General features: G+C 36.4%; 1 protein-coding gene across 1 annotated transcript in view; it reads left to right on the plus strand.

Moving 5' to 3' along the window:
* Positions 1–16,055, plus strand: part of map4k5 (mitogen-activated protein kinase kinase kinase kinase 5) — a 184,635-nt gene that overhangs the window by 144,705 nt on the left and 23,875 nt on the right. The window contains exons 20-29 of the mRNA XM_060829188.1: positions 794–835; positions 2,855–2,939; positions 3,052–3,131; positions 3,325–3,385; positions 5,878–5,880; positions 11,996–12,110; positions 12,644–12,702; positions 13,183–13,286; positions 15,130–15,307; positions 15,711–15,779. Coding sequence (XP_060685171.1) covers positions 794–835; positions 2,855–2,939; positions 3,052–3,131; positions 3,325–3,385; positions 5,878–5,880; positions 11,996–12,110; positions 12,644–12,702; positions 13,183–13,286; positions 15,130–15,307; positions 15,711–15,779 — 796 coding nt within the window. The remainder of the gene's footprint in view (positions 1–793; positions 836–2,854; positions 2,940–3,051; positions 3,132–3,324; positions 3,386–5,877; positions 5,881–11,995; positions 12,111–12,643; positions 12,703–13,182; positions 13,287–15,129; positions 15,308–15,710; positions 15,780–16,055) is intronic.

Here is a 16,055-nt window from a genome sequence, read left to right on the forward strand (position 1 = left end):
GAGTTAAATTTCATGATGACTTGTGTGACATTCCAATGAGTTTATGTACTTTTATGTGCAGTCTTGCTGACATTTAACTTTCCCTAAGGGCACCTGGCCTCCCCAAGAGATATCCTAGGACTGTATCAGTGAGATGCAGACTTGCATATTCAAGGTTTTATGTGTACACTCAGGTTTGAGGCAGCTAACTTGCCAAATCTAATAAGTTAGGAAACTCCCTCCAGGAGACAAGGCTGTACAATTTTAGGTACCCCTCTGTTCTACCGCAAAATAGCCTATTACCCTAAATAGCATAGAGGTTAGTTTCAGTACCAAGGCTTCAGGTTTGGGTCTTCCCAGCATTTTTGCAAGAGCCTTTCTTACTGAAAATTCACATTAGAAATGTATCTCAGGTTCAACAGATGATTTTTTTTTATGGATGTTTTCTTTTTCTAAAAAAGTTGTTGTGAATTTCAAGCTTGTTGAAACGTAGTATCATGTAGATAAGATTTCTATATCTTACATATAAAGTTGTATTAAATTAATTTTATTCTGGATCAGATTGAAATGGGCACCAGAGTGTACCTATTACCTTTGTTGATGTATTTTCCCTAACCTGACAAACCGGGGGTCAGATGACTTTGAATCTCTATTTAACTTTTCGTACATTAAATGGCAGCTTTTATATATAACAGGTGTTGGAGCCAAGTGATTATTGTATGCAATGTTTGTCATGATGCTACTAAATTATATACTTTACTGAAATGACTGAATTTAACCTCTTAATGATGTTCAAAATTGACATTTTTTTTAGAAGCCAACAATCAATGGCCTTCCTCCGACTCCAAAGGTCCATGTAAGTCCAATTCTTTAAGTGTAATTCCCTTAATACTCCGAAGTGTGACGACTTGAGGATAAATTAATACTTTATTGGAGTTATTAAGCTAGTTATATAAATTGATGAAGAATAATATTGCTGATATTCTGTGATAATGTATGATGATGTAAAATCCCTCTTTATTTGTATGTATGTAACAATAGTCAAGTACTTCATTGGGTATTGCAATATCTAACAAACATTCTGCAAAGTAAAGTGTTTTCATTGAAGGTTAGGCCCTAACTTTTATTCGTGTTCATTTTTCTTTTCCTGTGCATTCACATAACCTCTTTGACTCAGTTTACCCCTTATACTAAAAAAAAGTCTTTCTTTTGCTGTGGTCCAAGGACACTACAGTTTGAGTTGTAGTTGTGCAAACTCGTTTTGTAAGAAAAGATCCTTGCACTCATTGGTTTAGCTGGATTTCAAGCTAGGAACTACAGTGAATTGACTGTGTGCTACCACACTTCACCATTTAATTTCTTCCAGTTGTCTCCACTTCTGTCTGGAAGGAGGATTCAAGTGAATACATGCACCTTCCACTACCTCACACAATGACAACTTTTCACTAATGAACGAAAAATCTTTATAACTGTAGGCTGAATAGGAACCACCTGAACTCTATCTAAACATCTTTGTCATCCCACATGAAAAGAGGTACTGGACAATAAGCAGTAATAATACCTGTTTGAGTTCACCCATAACAATGGCAAGACAAGGATGTAACTTTTTTTCTAAAGTCTAGTACATTTTTTTTTGCTCCCACTCTTTGACATTACCATCCTTGATGATAGTTACTTGAATTTGAATTCTGAGTTTGAATTTGTGCCAGATGATACAAATGACCATCACTAATAACTATAGCTATTTGCTAGTACAGAACTTGAGTATTGCTGAAGAAAGATAAATTTTGTTGAAGCTTTCATTTGCACTTGGCAGGACAGTTAATAAAAATGCCAAAGTGGTAGGGAAAACAACATGTACATTGGATGAGAAAATAGTGTTAATCAGTTGGCAAGTGGACTGTGGTTGATGGGCGCATTGCCATGAAGATAAGATGTCTTCTCACACCACCTCAGTACCATTAAAGTATCATCAATGCAGCATGAGATGGGCCCTTCACATCAGTTGGGAGGACAGACATACTAATATCATCCTTGAAAGCCAATAGAACCAGTGTAGAGGCCAGAATCAACTTTGTGGGCTGGCCATATGCTTTGGGTGTCTGAGTTCTGACTGCCAAAGCAAATCATTTTTGCCCAGCTCAAGGAAGGAATTTAAATGAAAGAAAGACAAAAAAAAGTTTCCAAAAACACCCTCAAGGCTTATCTTAAGAAATGTAAAGTGGACGTCAACGCATGGGAGACACTCATTCTAAAGAAACTGACTTGGAGGAACCTCCTGTATGAAGATAGGCAAATCTTTCAGAACACCAGTCAGCAAAGACCAAGTACAGAAAATTACAGAGTATGGAGAAAGGTGTGCCAGCAACCTTGAAGCCAAGGATCATTTCCACCCCCCCTAGAAAGATCTGACTAGTGTGGTCGGAGATGTAGCTCGAGGATCAGGCTTATCAACCACGCAAGGACCCACAAAATCCATGACCACAGAATTTCCAAAATGAACAATTGTGCTTCATTAAGTGATTTCGCAGCAGCCCATGGAGAATGTATCAGTTAATGATAACTGTTAACTACCACAATTTTAAAAGAGGCAGGTTGACTGGTCAATGCATTGCCCCAAAGAATTGAACCAGAGAATGGCTATCACCTATTTCATTGAGTTGAAGCGGTATAATGTGTCTATATCTTCTTTTACAGCAACTAATATTTTAAGTACTCTCAATCTAGAACCCACCTTAAATGCTGAACAACACTTCTGTCCCATAGGTTATTTTTCAAATAGGGACAAGTTGATTCTCAAATGTTTTCTTGGAAAGTGTTCAGTTTTTCTCCAGAAATAACAACTAAATTTCTGAATGTTAAAACTTTCCTATAGATGGGTGCCTGCTTTACAAAAGTATTTGATGGATGTCCTTTAAAGATCAGTTGTGCTACATCTTGGATACACCCTGACACGAAGGGTAATGCTACTTAAACAAAAATTGCTTTTAACTGAAACTATTTACAAAAAAAGTTATGCAGTATTTCTTCTAATGAAATATTAACTTTGGCTTTGTTTTTCTTTTAAATTAGACCAATATTTAATCTTTGGAACTGAAGACGGTATTTATACGTTAAATCTGAATGAGCTGCATGAAGCTTCAATGGAACAAGTAAGCATTTTGAACATAGATTATATCTTTCTTGGAATTACAGCATTGTCAGAAGTATAACACTGAATTCTAGGATTCTGTTTTGACAAGTGGAGTAACAACTGTGCAAATCTTTTCTTCAAATTTATTTGAATAACTTTCACTTACCTTTTTAATATTTCTAATGGATGTTTAAATCAAATATATTTTCCAGCTTTTTCCTAGGCGATGTACCTGGCTGTACGTTATCAATAATATTCTAATGTCTTTATCAGGTATGTATCCATTTAGTCAAGTCTTAATATATTGAACTTTGCTTTTGTAAATTTACCTAATTTTATTGCAGGTCAATAGGTGTTATAAGCAATATTCTAGTTGCAGTTTAATTTATTTTCATGGGAACATGGACAAATTGAAAATTGATTTCAATTGCTGCGATGTTTTTGAGTTTGAATCTTCCTATATTGCAATATAATAGAATTTTAAAATTACAACATAGCTGATGTTGCTCTGACATTAGAAGTGAAAAACAGCAGGAGTGAGAATTTTGCAAAAGAGAAAGTTTAGATACACTTGAGAACCATATGCAGTAATTTGTGAAGTAGAAATGTAAATAAGGTATGACAGTACTGAACAAAGTGCAGTCATTACTCTAAGATAAGGATGAACTAGGCATTCAAGAAACCAAACAGAGGGATCACTTAGTGAAAGGAAACAGACTGTTATATATAGGCATCCAATTGTCAGAGATACATGTATTAAAGAAATCCAGCAGCATCGAACTAGTTCTTAAAAAAAAATACATTTGCAAAATTCATATTTGAATCTATAGATTTAGTATGCATAAATCTTTGGATGCCTTCAGGGAGGTCTGACTTAGTTCTGACCTGATTCCTGTAATTTCTTTTGTGTTCTAGTTTCAGCCCAATTGTTTTTTTGTTGGTGGCTGTAAAGTAGCTCCTTATGGACTGTTTGCAGTTCTCAAGTACCGGCGGGAATTTTATATGTTGAAGTAATCTAAATTACTCAGTAGTGTGGTTCCTGTGGAGCAGTGATGGCCAACTAGTAATATTACTAGATTATTAATCCAAAAACCAGATAATGTTCTGGAGACCTAGTGGAATTTGAATTTAGTAAAAAAATAGTATGAAATTAAGAGTCTAACAATAAACATGAAACTACTACCAATGGTCAGAAAAACTCATCCAGTTCATCAGTGTTCTTTTAGGGAACATAACTGCCATTCCATCCTGAACTAGCCTACATGTAACTATATATAACAGTGCAACTCTTGTCTGCCCTCTTGGTATTTAGGGATTCTAAATTGATCTCTGGCAGAAGAGTAGTGAGTGCTAATACACTTGGTATAACAACTAACACTTACATTCTTTATAGCTAGTTCAGGGCAGCAATAAATGTTTACTCCCTGGAGTAATTGAGGGGAAAATAACTGAGCTGGTGACTATCCATTGATGTCTTTTGGAAAGTATGCATGTTTAAGCTTGTATAGAATCAAAATTCATCAAGAGTGGTCATTTAATTGAAATGTTGAAAGTCTATTTCTCCCTTTGAACCATACTCCTGAGATGAAGTACACTGTTTAAACACAAAGAATAAGGATCGTTATTGAAAATAAATTATTGATAAATTTGCAACAAATTTTGGACTCCTAATGTGAATCATTCATGTTAAAACTTCATTTTCTGGCCTGAGTCACTGGATAGAAATCAGAACTATTGTTTCTTCCACCTGTTTTCAAAAACAAACCACTGCTGCTCTTAAACTCAACTCTGAAGTCCATGTTTTCTTTCTACTGCTTTAGCAGGTGATATTAGTTAAATCTACATATTCCATGGATCAAACTTACATCATCTTAATTAGTTACCAATTGAGAATACTGACAAGCTTGCCTTTTGAAGACTGCCTAATTATCAGTCCTTGAATAAGAGTCATAAATAAGTACATTATTGATGTAGAACCATGGGCAACTATAGTTTGGATGAAATAGAATAAATTACAATTTGGTTCCAATTAATATTTGACAGTTTTTTTCAGGTGCACCATATAAATATGCTTTAATGTATATACTTTGGTATTCTAATGTGAAATATCCTTTTGAATTTTGTCTTTTGTAGATGTTTTTCATAGAGTCATAGAAATGTACAGCGTGGAAACAGATCATTTGGTTCAACTTGTCCATGCCAACCAGACATTCCAACTAATCTGGTCGCATTTGCCAGTACTTGGCCAGTATCCCTCTAAACCCTTCGTATTCAAATACCAATCCACATGCCTTTTAAATGCTGTAATTGTACCAGTTTCCATGCTCTGTGAGAAAGTTGCCCCTTAGGTCCCTTTTAAATCTTTCCCTTCTCACCCTAAAACTATACCCTCTAGTTCTGGTCTCCCCCACCCGACGGAAAAGACTTTTGTGTATTCATCCTATCCATGCCCCTCATGATTTTATGAGTCTCTATAAGGTCACCCCTCATATTAAATAGTATAGGACGATGAAAATTTGAACTTGACGATCATTTTAGAAAATGAATAGTTTATATTGTCTTTACAATCAATTAAAATGTGCTTTGTCATTTGCACTGAAATTTGATTTTAAACTGAAATAACCATTGAACTGTCCTTTCCTATTCTTTACTGTTCATAATAGATACTTTTCTAAATTCCTGAAAAATTAATCAACCCTCTTGTGTTTTCCTTTTCCCATAATCGCTTCGTTTCATGTCCAAATTGACCTGGTCACTGCGAGCAGAAGGTAAGCACAATTTAAATATTTTCACCCTTGGTTTATATGGTATGTTTGTTTTCACCAGAGGTTTTATCACTTTTATGGGTGGCTTTAATCTTCCTGTGGATTAGGGTTGTCAGATTGGCAGAGGAAGCCTGAGGAAGAATTTGGAGTGTATTTAATGAGCTGAATGACTGACCTGTTTCTCCTCCTAGACCTTATGGTCTTAGACATCTAAGTAGAATGTTGAAGTGCAAGTTTATGACTTTGTGCTCTTCCCAAAGGAGACCCATTTTTTTGCAAAGTACCAAACCTAGATCTCAAAAATAGTATCTTAGAGGATATGCTCATATCCTCCCACTGAGGTAAATCAACAACCTCATTGAATTCCTTTTGGCTTTGTTTATATCTTTCACTCCCCTGGATTAGCTTTCAGTAAAAATTTGATTCCTTCTACAAGGCTGGGTTTTAAAATGCCATTACAGTTCTCTACCATTTATTTATGTTAATTGCCTGCAGGATTTTATAACCTTCTATTTTTGTTGTGAAAATCTTAACATTGTCTTTTTCCAAAGTTAGTGCCTCTTAAACTCCTCTTTAAAATTTGCATCCTGAAATGGCTTGATTTAAGTTATGCTACCGTCAGTGCTTTTAGTTATTACATGCATGTTATATTGCTGAACTTTATTCTAATGGATATTAGCCCTATTCCTCCTATCTGAAAATTTTCAGCAGCTAACAATTTCATTCTAAAAGATGTACCTTGTGAATTGCAGATACAATTCTTTAGTTATAATTTCCTTTGCACATGCCAGTTTTCTAGTGTTAAATAAGATTATCTTCAAGGTTTCCTTACTGTGCAGTGGTGAGATCAGTCTAGTGGGATGCTCTTCACATTTGGTGTGGACTTGTTGGGCCAAATAGCCTGTTTCCACACTGTAGGGATTCAATGTTTGGTTTGCAGTTCATTTGAATATAATTTTTTTATTTGTTTGAGGTATTGGGTTTGTTCATAATGCTAACGTTTTTCACTTGACCTTTTTATCCTGGAGTGAACTTTCACCTTGAATAACTAAGCAGTGTAGTGAAGGTACTCCATAACATTGGAGTAGATATGGAATTTCAGGTTTCTAATTCAACAACAATAAATGAATAATATATTTCCATGTCAGAATAGCATGAGCATTGGAGGGGATCTTCACAATAGTGGTGGTCCCTTAAATGTCTTAAGTATTATGGTTAACAAGTTTAGTTGATGTTGTTGCAGAGCTTTGGCAAGCTACCGAAGTGCATCTTATAGATGAAACGCCCTGTAGCCACAAATGCTGGTGTTGGAGAACATAGTCATAGAGATATACAGCACAGAAACAGACCCTTCGGCTCAACTCATCCATGCCGACCAGATATCTTAAATTAATCTAGTCCCATTTGCCAGCACCTAGCACATATCCCTCTAAATCTTTTAAATGTTGTAATTATACCAGCCTCCACAACTTTCTTTGGCAACTCATTCCATATACGCACCATCCTCTGTGTGTTTAATCCAAACAGATCAGCTGCTTTGTTGAACTTCTTGCATTGTTGGAATTTCGTTCATCCAAGCAAATGAAATATTCCATCTCAGTCCTGACTTGTTCCTTGTAGATGATGGTAAGCGCTGTGGTTCACTGCAGCAAAGGCAGCCCTTGAGCTGCTTTCATAGATGCAAGATTTATTTAGACAGCTTAGTCCAGTAGTAACTTCCAAATCTTTCTCCTTGCCCAACATTTGCCTCCATCCCCAAAGGATATTGATGCGGGGGAATTTAATAATGATAATGCCATACCTTGTTATGGAGAGGTGTTTCTGCTGTCTTATTATTAGAGATGGATTTTGACTGGCCTATGTGGGTGCAGTTTTACCTGCACTTGGCAACTCGGATCTTTTTTCAGGGTTGACTACTGCAGGGGACATAGACTGCTTCATAACCTGAAGAGTTGTGAATTTAACTGAACATTCAGAAAATATCCCCATTTCTAATCTTGCATTGGAGTTAAAAGTCATCTGAAGGAGCTAGAAATGATTGTGTTTTTCCTAGTGCCTTGGGCAATCCTTGCAGCAATGTCCTGTGGCTGTGTAGATTTGTCTTCAAAACCACAATCATGCTAAATATAGGAAGGCCAAAAGCAGCAATACATGGGAACATTACCTCTTGCAAATTCTCCTCCAAGCCACTCGGCTACGTGACTTGGAAATCATTCTTTGCCACTGGGTCAAGGCCCTGGAACGCTTTCCCTGACTGCAATGTGGGTGTGCCTACAAACAGATGAGTGATTCAAGAAGGCAGCTCACCACTTCCTAATTTAGGAAAACTAGGGATGGATGATAAATGCTAGCCCAGCCTGCATCACCCATAAGTTATTGCATATTTTGCAGTGAGCAGCTCACCTGCTTTCACAGCACTACTGTTAATGGAAGTCAGGAGTGAGGTGGAACATTTCACTTGCTTGTATGAGTACAACTCCAATACAAGACGCTTGACAAAACAGCCCATTTGTTTGGATCCCATTAGCAAATAATAAAACCTGGTCTTGCTTTGGTTTAGAACTTGGTCAGCTTAGTGCTGCTAAACCAATCAGTAATTAAACTTATGTATGCTTTTGGTATCCTCATGGTTCCTTTGAATTTGCAGTAGCAGTAATAATTTGTGGGTGGGCGGGTGTCACAAATGGCCTTATATGACCCCTGTGCCAATGTTGAGGATTTTGTGTAACACTTTGTGTCCTGTCCTATAGGTGGGAATGGTGATGGAGGAGTCTAGAACAGTGGCTGATGCCAGGCAGCTGCTTAATTAACTGGCTGTGTGCTTTTTGTTTTGTGAATAAAACCCACATTTAGACTGGCATAATTACTTTTTATCATGATTTAATAATAACGAAGCTCTTTCGGAGAGCAGTTACAAGTCAACCATACTAATGTGGATCTTAAGTTGCATATAAACCAGATTATGTAATAAGATCAGATTCCAAAAAGAGCATTAGTGAGCCAATTGAGTTTTTAATAGTTTTACATTACCATTAATGATGTCGGCTTCATACTCCAGAACGTTTTAAACTGAGTTTAACCAAAAGCCCATGGTGAGATTGCACCTCATTAGGTCATTATGGTCAGAAATGTGACTCTCAATGCTAGTTTTTCCTTAAATATGGATAATACTTTTCTTGCAAATCAAATCATCTGCACTTTCATAAATCCTTGGTCCTTTTGGAAGTGTCTGATAGTTTCTCAAACATATTAGTGCCCAGTGCTGTGCCCATTTCTCTTAACCTGGTCTATGACTAGAGTTTTCTTTTGATAAATGTCAACTCCTTGACATAGTGAACAATTTACTTGGATCAAATTGTTGATGATCTTCACAATCTCAAAAATGTCAGCTAAGTTATCCAAGCTTGTCCTCCACTAGAAGCCAAGCCCAATTTAATAGCATTGCCACAAAAATCTTGTTGAGCTTAATTATTCTAGATGTTTACTTCACTACTTTCTCAAGGGGCTGATGATTTTTGAGTGACTAGTGAACACTACAGAATATTAATGATAGTGTCCGATCAGAGTTTCGGGCAGTAACAGTACAGTCTCTTAGTTATCCTCAAGTGTTTTTTCAATTGATTACCTTATTTACTTTTTACTGTAGCTAACACTGCTGACAACTTAGATTTATTCAGTATAACACGAGCTAAGAGTAAGCAATACTCTTTTGGTTTCTTGCTTCACTGTTAGTTTTAGAATTGTCACTTTAAGGTATGTTCCATATTGATTATAAGTTATTTCATTTATTTTGCACGGAGTATGATCAAGCTATTCTGAACCATCTGTACTTATTCATATGCATCAGAGTCTCCACAGATGTAAAGTTACGATTTGTCTTAATATGCAATTGTTCCACACAATATATCATGCATAAGTAATTCTAATTGAAGCAAAATATCTCTGGGCTCGAAAACAATGATTTTTCACTATGGAAGAACCCAGCTAACAGTGTTATTATTTTTTACCTAAAAACAAATCTGTTAAATGGTAATATATTTTTTTTCCTAACATACATAAGTTTTCAAAACAATTAAGTTTTAGAATTTTCAAATTATTATTTTCTCATGTTTGTTGAGTTTCTAATTAGATTAGTTTCTGCATAAAAGGCTACTAAATACCAACTAATTTTAATGTCGGTATCTGAAATCAAAAAAGACAATTCTAAATCATAAATTGCGTTTTGGTTTTGTTTCTAATGCACATCATCTGATAACATTTGGTGGTGAGGTGAAGGAGATATTGGAAAGATAGGAAAGATTCAGGGTGCCTTTCAGAAAGGAGAGAAAAATTGAGATGCAGTGGGGTTTAACAAGGAAATTTCAGAGCCCTAAGACTGATTGCTGTGGCTGTGGGTGCTAATGCTGTGAAGGGGTGGTAGGAAGAGGTGTATTGGGTGAGATTGGAAATGTGAAAGAATTTAAATTGGCAACATGTGAAATTGGGTATTAGTGCAGATCACCAGACAAGTGGGTGCTTGGTGAGCCAAAGTAATTTGGAATGTAATGCAACAAGCATATTTTTGAATGAGAGACTTATCGTAAGTGGAGATGGAGAAGATTGAAAAAGCTGAGTCTAAAAGCAAGTAAGACATAACCAAAAATTTCAGGACAAATGTGCTGATGGAGAGATGGATGCATGCAATGTTAAAGGTAGAAATAAACAATCTTTATGATAGAGAGCATATAGAGTTCCAAGCTCTGTTTGGATGCTGAGGAATTTGGAGGTGAGAGTGGTATTGTTAATAATGAGGATAAATGCCATCAGCACCAGCCTGTATATTGTACATTTGCAGAATAGATGTATATATGTATAAATATGAGAGAGCGTTTTTCTTGGAATGAAGAATAAGGCAACATAGTGTATGAATAAGGGAACAAATGTGATCCAGAAGTTCAGATATACAAATCACTAAAAGTAATAACACCGATTAATTCTGCCATTTTTTTTCTTTCATAAAAGTAAGCATTGGTACTCACTTCTGGAACGATAGAATTGGAAAGCTGAGAAGTTTCTGTTAAATTTATATCGAACCCTGGTCAGACCATGCTAACATATTGTGCACAGTACTGATCTCCATCCTGTGTTAAGAATGTGTAGAGATATGAGGAAAGTATGGGAAAGTGATATCATGAAAACATCCTGCTGCTGTATTAGGTGTTACTATGGCCCCACAATCCAAATTGCATGTGTCCAGTTCTATTTGTATTTTGGCTGGTGCTCTAAACTAAGCCTATTACTTCCACTTTTCTCCCTGCACTATTCTCTCCCCCCCCGCACCCCCCTCCCCAACTTTCCCCTCCTGCCCTGTCCTCCTCCCAATACTTTAATTTCTCTGTCCTACCCTTCCTTTCAGATCCCAACAGGAGCTGCTAACAAGGTAGTAATCAGCCATGACTTGGAAATGGCAGGTCAGGCTAAAGGGGATAAAAGCCTATTCCGACTACTATATTCCTCTGCCCTAAAGGCATTTGAAATGATGCCAGAACTGGAGTTGTGCTTATCAGGAAATAGTTGAACAAGCTAACTCTTTGATCTTGCGTCTTCTCTTTCTGAGAATAATCTGATAGAGATCTCTGATATTTAAGAGAAACCTCTTTATCCAGACAGTGGTAAGAATATGGAACATGCTACAAAGAGAATAATTGGACAAATGGAAAATTGCATTTTGGGGACATGGAATTTCAATTTTGTGGAGTACCTGGTGAGGGTTTCAAGGAAAGGAAGTGCAAACAAATAAAGGAATTGAATTGGAATGGCAGGCAGAAAAATTGAAATAATAGGCTCAATTTAGAGCACCAGCCGAAATGCATATGAGAATGAATGCAAAGAATTTGGATCGTGTAGTTGTGATAAGTTTTGGAAGGGACACGTTCTTGTCATACATCAGATATGATTTTGGAAAATCCAAAATTGAAGCTTATTTTGGGTAATGCCTTATGTTGGGATGTAGTTGAGAATAATGATAGGCCAAACTAATTGCATCCTATCAGCAAACCATTATCCAAGTTCAGAACTGTGTGTTGTGAATAGGTTTCAGTTGTCCATTTTCTGACTTAATATTTCTTTACATTTGCAGGTAAAACCTTTCAGCTTTATTCACACAATCTGGTTGCCTTATTTGAACAGGCCAGAAAACCAGGCCTGGCATCCCATATTCAAACACATCGTTTCCCTGACAAGATAATACCCAGGTAAGCAAATACATTTGTACTATTTGTGTGAAGCAGTGTAAAATATGTTTTCATTATTCCATTTCCTCATTCCATATTTTTTTTGGTGCAGTTCTCTTCTAAGTAGCTCCAGGTAGAGCATATATGAATACCGGCACGTGATGTCCAAACTAATGAATGAGAACGTATGTGACAATCAGAAAATGTGCAAAATGAAGCACTTAAGACAGCATCCTTGGAAAATTTTACTATTTCAGGAGAGCAGGTCCTTAATCAGATCTTTGGATTAAGATCTTACAGTTTGATAAAGATTATACCAATGAACAGCATCTTTTGAAAAAAGAGGGAAGATTAAAATGGCTGCAAATATTTAGTTGGAAGATGAGGCAAAACAGTTAAAATAGTTGATGGATGGCATAATCAGAGAACTAGACACGTCATTGAACTCATGACATATTCACGATATTGATTTGTAGCATGAGCCATAACCCACAAATGTCTTTAGAAAATGAATGTGAAAGGTAACTGAAATTTACCTTGTATATTGTTTCCAGGAGATTTGCTTTAACAACAAAAATTCCAGAAACAAAAGGCTGCCACAAATGCTGCATTGGTGTGTAAAATTCTCAATTTTTAAAATTCTGTTCTTTTTCACCATTTGTTTGGAACATAGTTGTTAAATATACAAAGTTGTATTTAAAATATTTTCTTAAGGATATGACTGCGACTCTATTATTGTTCATATGATCGTATATCATATGTTTCAGTCAATACTGCTATGATCTGGTTGCTGGGAAGTGTGCAAAAATAATCATTTAAAATTGCTGCTCTTCCTTTTACACTTGGTATTCACGTGCTCACCCCCCCCCCAAAAAAAAGCAAAGCAGCTAAAATCGGGAATTTGAAGCATTAAAGTAATGCAAATCTACAGTTCTACATAGTAGATTAGACTGCCGCATATCGAAATACTGCATGGCTGGTACAAGAAAATGAAATTTAATGAGTGCATTTGAAAGCAAGTTCATATCATTTAGAAATTTGTTTTTGAAAGCTTATTAATATGTTACCATTGATCTCTGTCTGCTAACTGCAGTGCGAAATCCATATACTGGACATAAATACCTCTGTGGGGCGCTGCAGTCTGGTATTGTCTTACTTCAGTGGTATGAGCCAATGCAAAAGTTCATGTTGATAAAGGTCAGTGCTTGTTTTAAGTTACCTGTTACGTATCTAATATTTATTATATTAATACTGAACTGCTCTTTGGAGAGAAACAGAGACCTAGGTCCTAGAGCAGCAATGTTTCTTGATGGCTGCTACTCTGAACTTTTCTGCCCACAGTCACTGCACATTTCTTGCCAGGTCTTCACAGCCTGGCTTCTACAGAAATGCAGAGCATATTGTCTCTTTGAAGAACTCTATCAGAGCACTGTAGCATGAGTATAAGACCAGATGATTCCTTTTTACCTGTGCTAGTTGCATTATGGCAAATGCTAAGGCCTGGAGTGAATATTAGTGAGCAACTAAGTGAATTATTGTATGAATAGACAGATGGGCAAGGTATGTGACTAGGGTAGTGGGTGACTACCCACAATGGTATGGGTAGTCTGCTTAGTATGGTCATTTTAGGGATCAATGTGAGCGATCTAAGGAGGTCAGTTCTGTAGTTATTGAGAATTTTAAACCAGGTTTTAATTTGTTTTAATATTTTCTTGGTGATCACCCAGGTTAATACCTTGGAACTGTTAGGACAACTTGAAGCTTTTTGCAGAGGACCCTAGGGAGCAGACTTTCTAGGCAATTCCCACAGATGTCAGCACATTGGGATTTATGCATGGTCTTAAAACACATCTTAGGATGTACACTTGGTCTCTAGAGACTTGAACATCTGTGCCAAAGTAATGTCTCAGGTCGATAAAGACTTGGAAATATTAACCTTTTTCATTGCAGATGCATTTTTTCTTTGTTTCCAGCATCCACAGTATTCATACTTAAGAGTACATAACCATGATTAAATGTAATGTAAATATCCAGTTGTAAATCTTGGATGTTGGTGTGTTGATAATGTTCAACTACTTGTTTAATTTGAAACTTTTCTCTTTGCTATTTGATATACAATTTTAAGTCAGAAGTACTTCAGCAGGTGATCCATTTTAACCTTCTCTTGAGATCTTCATCGCAAGATGCTAATCTTCAGCTAATTTTATGCAATTCCATGTGACATTGAAAAAGTACTGTATGCATTGGTTACAGCCTTGCACAATAGATGCTGAAAACTTGCTGTAGAACTAACTGTGTCTATAGCTATGCTATTCCAGTGCAGCTGTGACATTGGCATCTATCAACAAAGTCCAAAGTTACTCATATGTCCTATTCCCACCCAAAAAAAATTAACAGAATCTTAACTATGCAGAGCCACACAAATGCTGTGACTTCCCGATAATTCTCACCACCTTACTTTTTCTATAGTCTGCTAATCAAAAAGAAGTCAGGTGTATGGTGAAATACTCTTCACTTGTATACAGTAGATGAGTACAGCTCCAATAACTTGAATAGTTATGCCATCCAGGACAAAACTACCCACTTTCAGGGGACTCGAATTGCATCTTGAGCTAGTTCCTCCCTCTCTATGCCATGGATTTGTACCATCTCCAGTAAGCACTGCTCCAACTCACCAAGGCTACTTCAGTAGCACTGGAAAAAACAAGGAGAGTAGTTACCTACGAATACCATGACTTACAAGTTCCTCTCCAAGTCTCACATCCTGATTTAGAAATACCTTGCCATTCCTTCACCGTCACTCGGTCAAAATCCTGAAACTTGCTACTCAACACTTATGTATTTTACCTACACAGCACAGCTTACAGTAGTTCTAGAAAGTAGCACGCCATCACATTGTTGAGGGCAATTAGTTTGTTTGACAACAAATTCTTACCTTGCCAACAATGTTCACATCCATGCATGACTAAGCAAACTGTTTTAAATGTACGTTGTATTACTGACTTTAGCTTCACAAAATCTTTTTTTTTCTTTCTTCCAGCATTTTGATTTTCCACTGCCAGACCCTCTTAAAGTGTTTGAAATGCTTGTGGTAACTGAGCAGGAATATCCAATGGTCTGTGTTGCCATCAGCAAAGGCAGTGAACCCAGCCAGGTGGTCCAGTTTCAGACAATAAACCTGAACTCCTCTTCCTCATGGTTTACAGAAATTGGTTCAGGTATGCCATTTATCATAAGTCAGTATAGAATAAGATTTCTCATGGGTTTCCCTGCAAAACAGTTTAAAGCTGTTAGATTTTTTAAAAATTGGAAAGTACGTTTTTTAATAACTTGTTGATAATACACATCTAGACATTAAATAATTCTATATAGGCTTGGTTCCAAATAATATCACAACATTTAATTAATTTGTTAGCTTAGACCCAGTTACTTAATGAATTTTGCACTGTTTTCTATGTACCCTCAATGATTTCGCATTGGGGAAATAGTTTTATGTACAGCATTCAGTGGAATCTTCTTTAACCTGATGAAAATTTATTGAAAAGGTACATCTGCTTAATACATTAAATTTTTGCATTGTCATGAGAATATCATTGTCACGTCTGTCTTTTATTGTTTTAGCTAATTGCGAGTTGGATACTATCCACGTAACCCAGCTGGAAAGGGATACAGTTCTTGTCTGCATGGATAGTGAGTACCTGTCAATTTTTAATAATCCTAGGTATATTCCCTTTTACTAGCATGTGCATTTCTGTATCAAGTTATGAAGCTCTGATCAGCTTAACGTGTACTTCAGCTATGCCTGTATTTGTAAATTCACACCGTAGTCTGCTAATAGAGTTCAGGTTCATGAGATGCATACCTTTCATTCTTTAAAGTATTAGATCAGTAAGCAAATGCAGGGATATTGTTTTCGTGCATGTTACACATTATATTGATTAAAATTGTTGTAACTATTTATTTCTG

Source organism: Hemiscyllium ocellatum, chromosome 8 (assembly GCF_020745735.1).
Source record: "Hemiscyllium ocellatum isolate sHemOce1 chromosome 8, sHemOce1.pat.X.cur, whole genome shotgun sequence".
NCBI lineage: Eukaryota > Metazoa > Chordata > Chondrichthyes > Orectolobiformes > Hemiscylliidae > Hemiscyllium > Hemiscyllium ocellatum.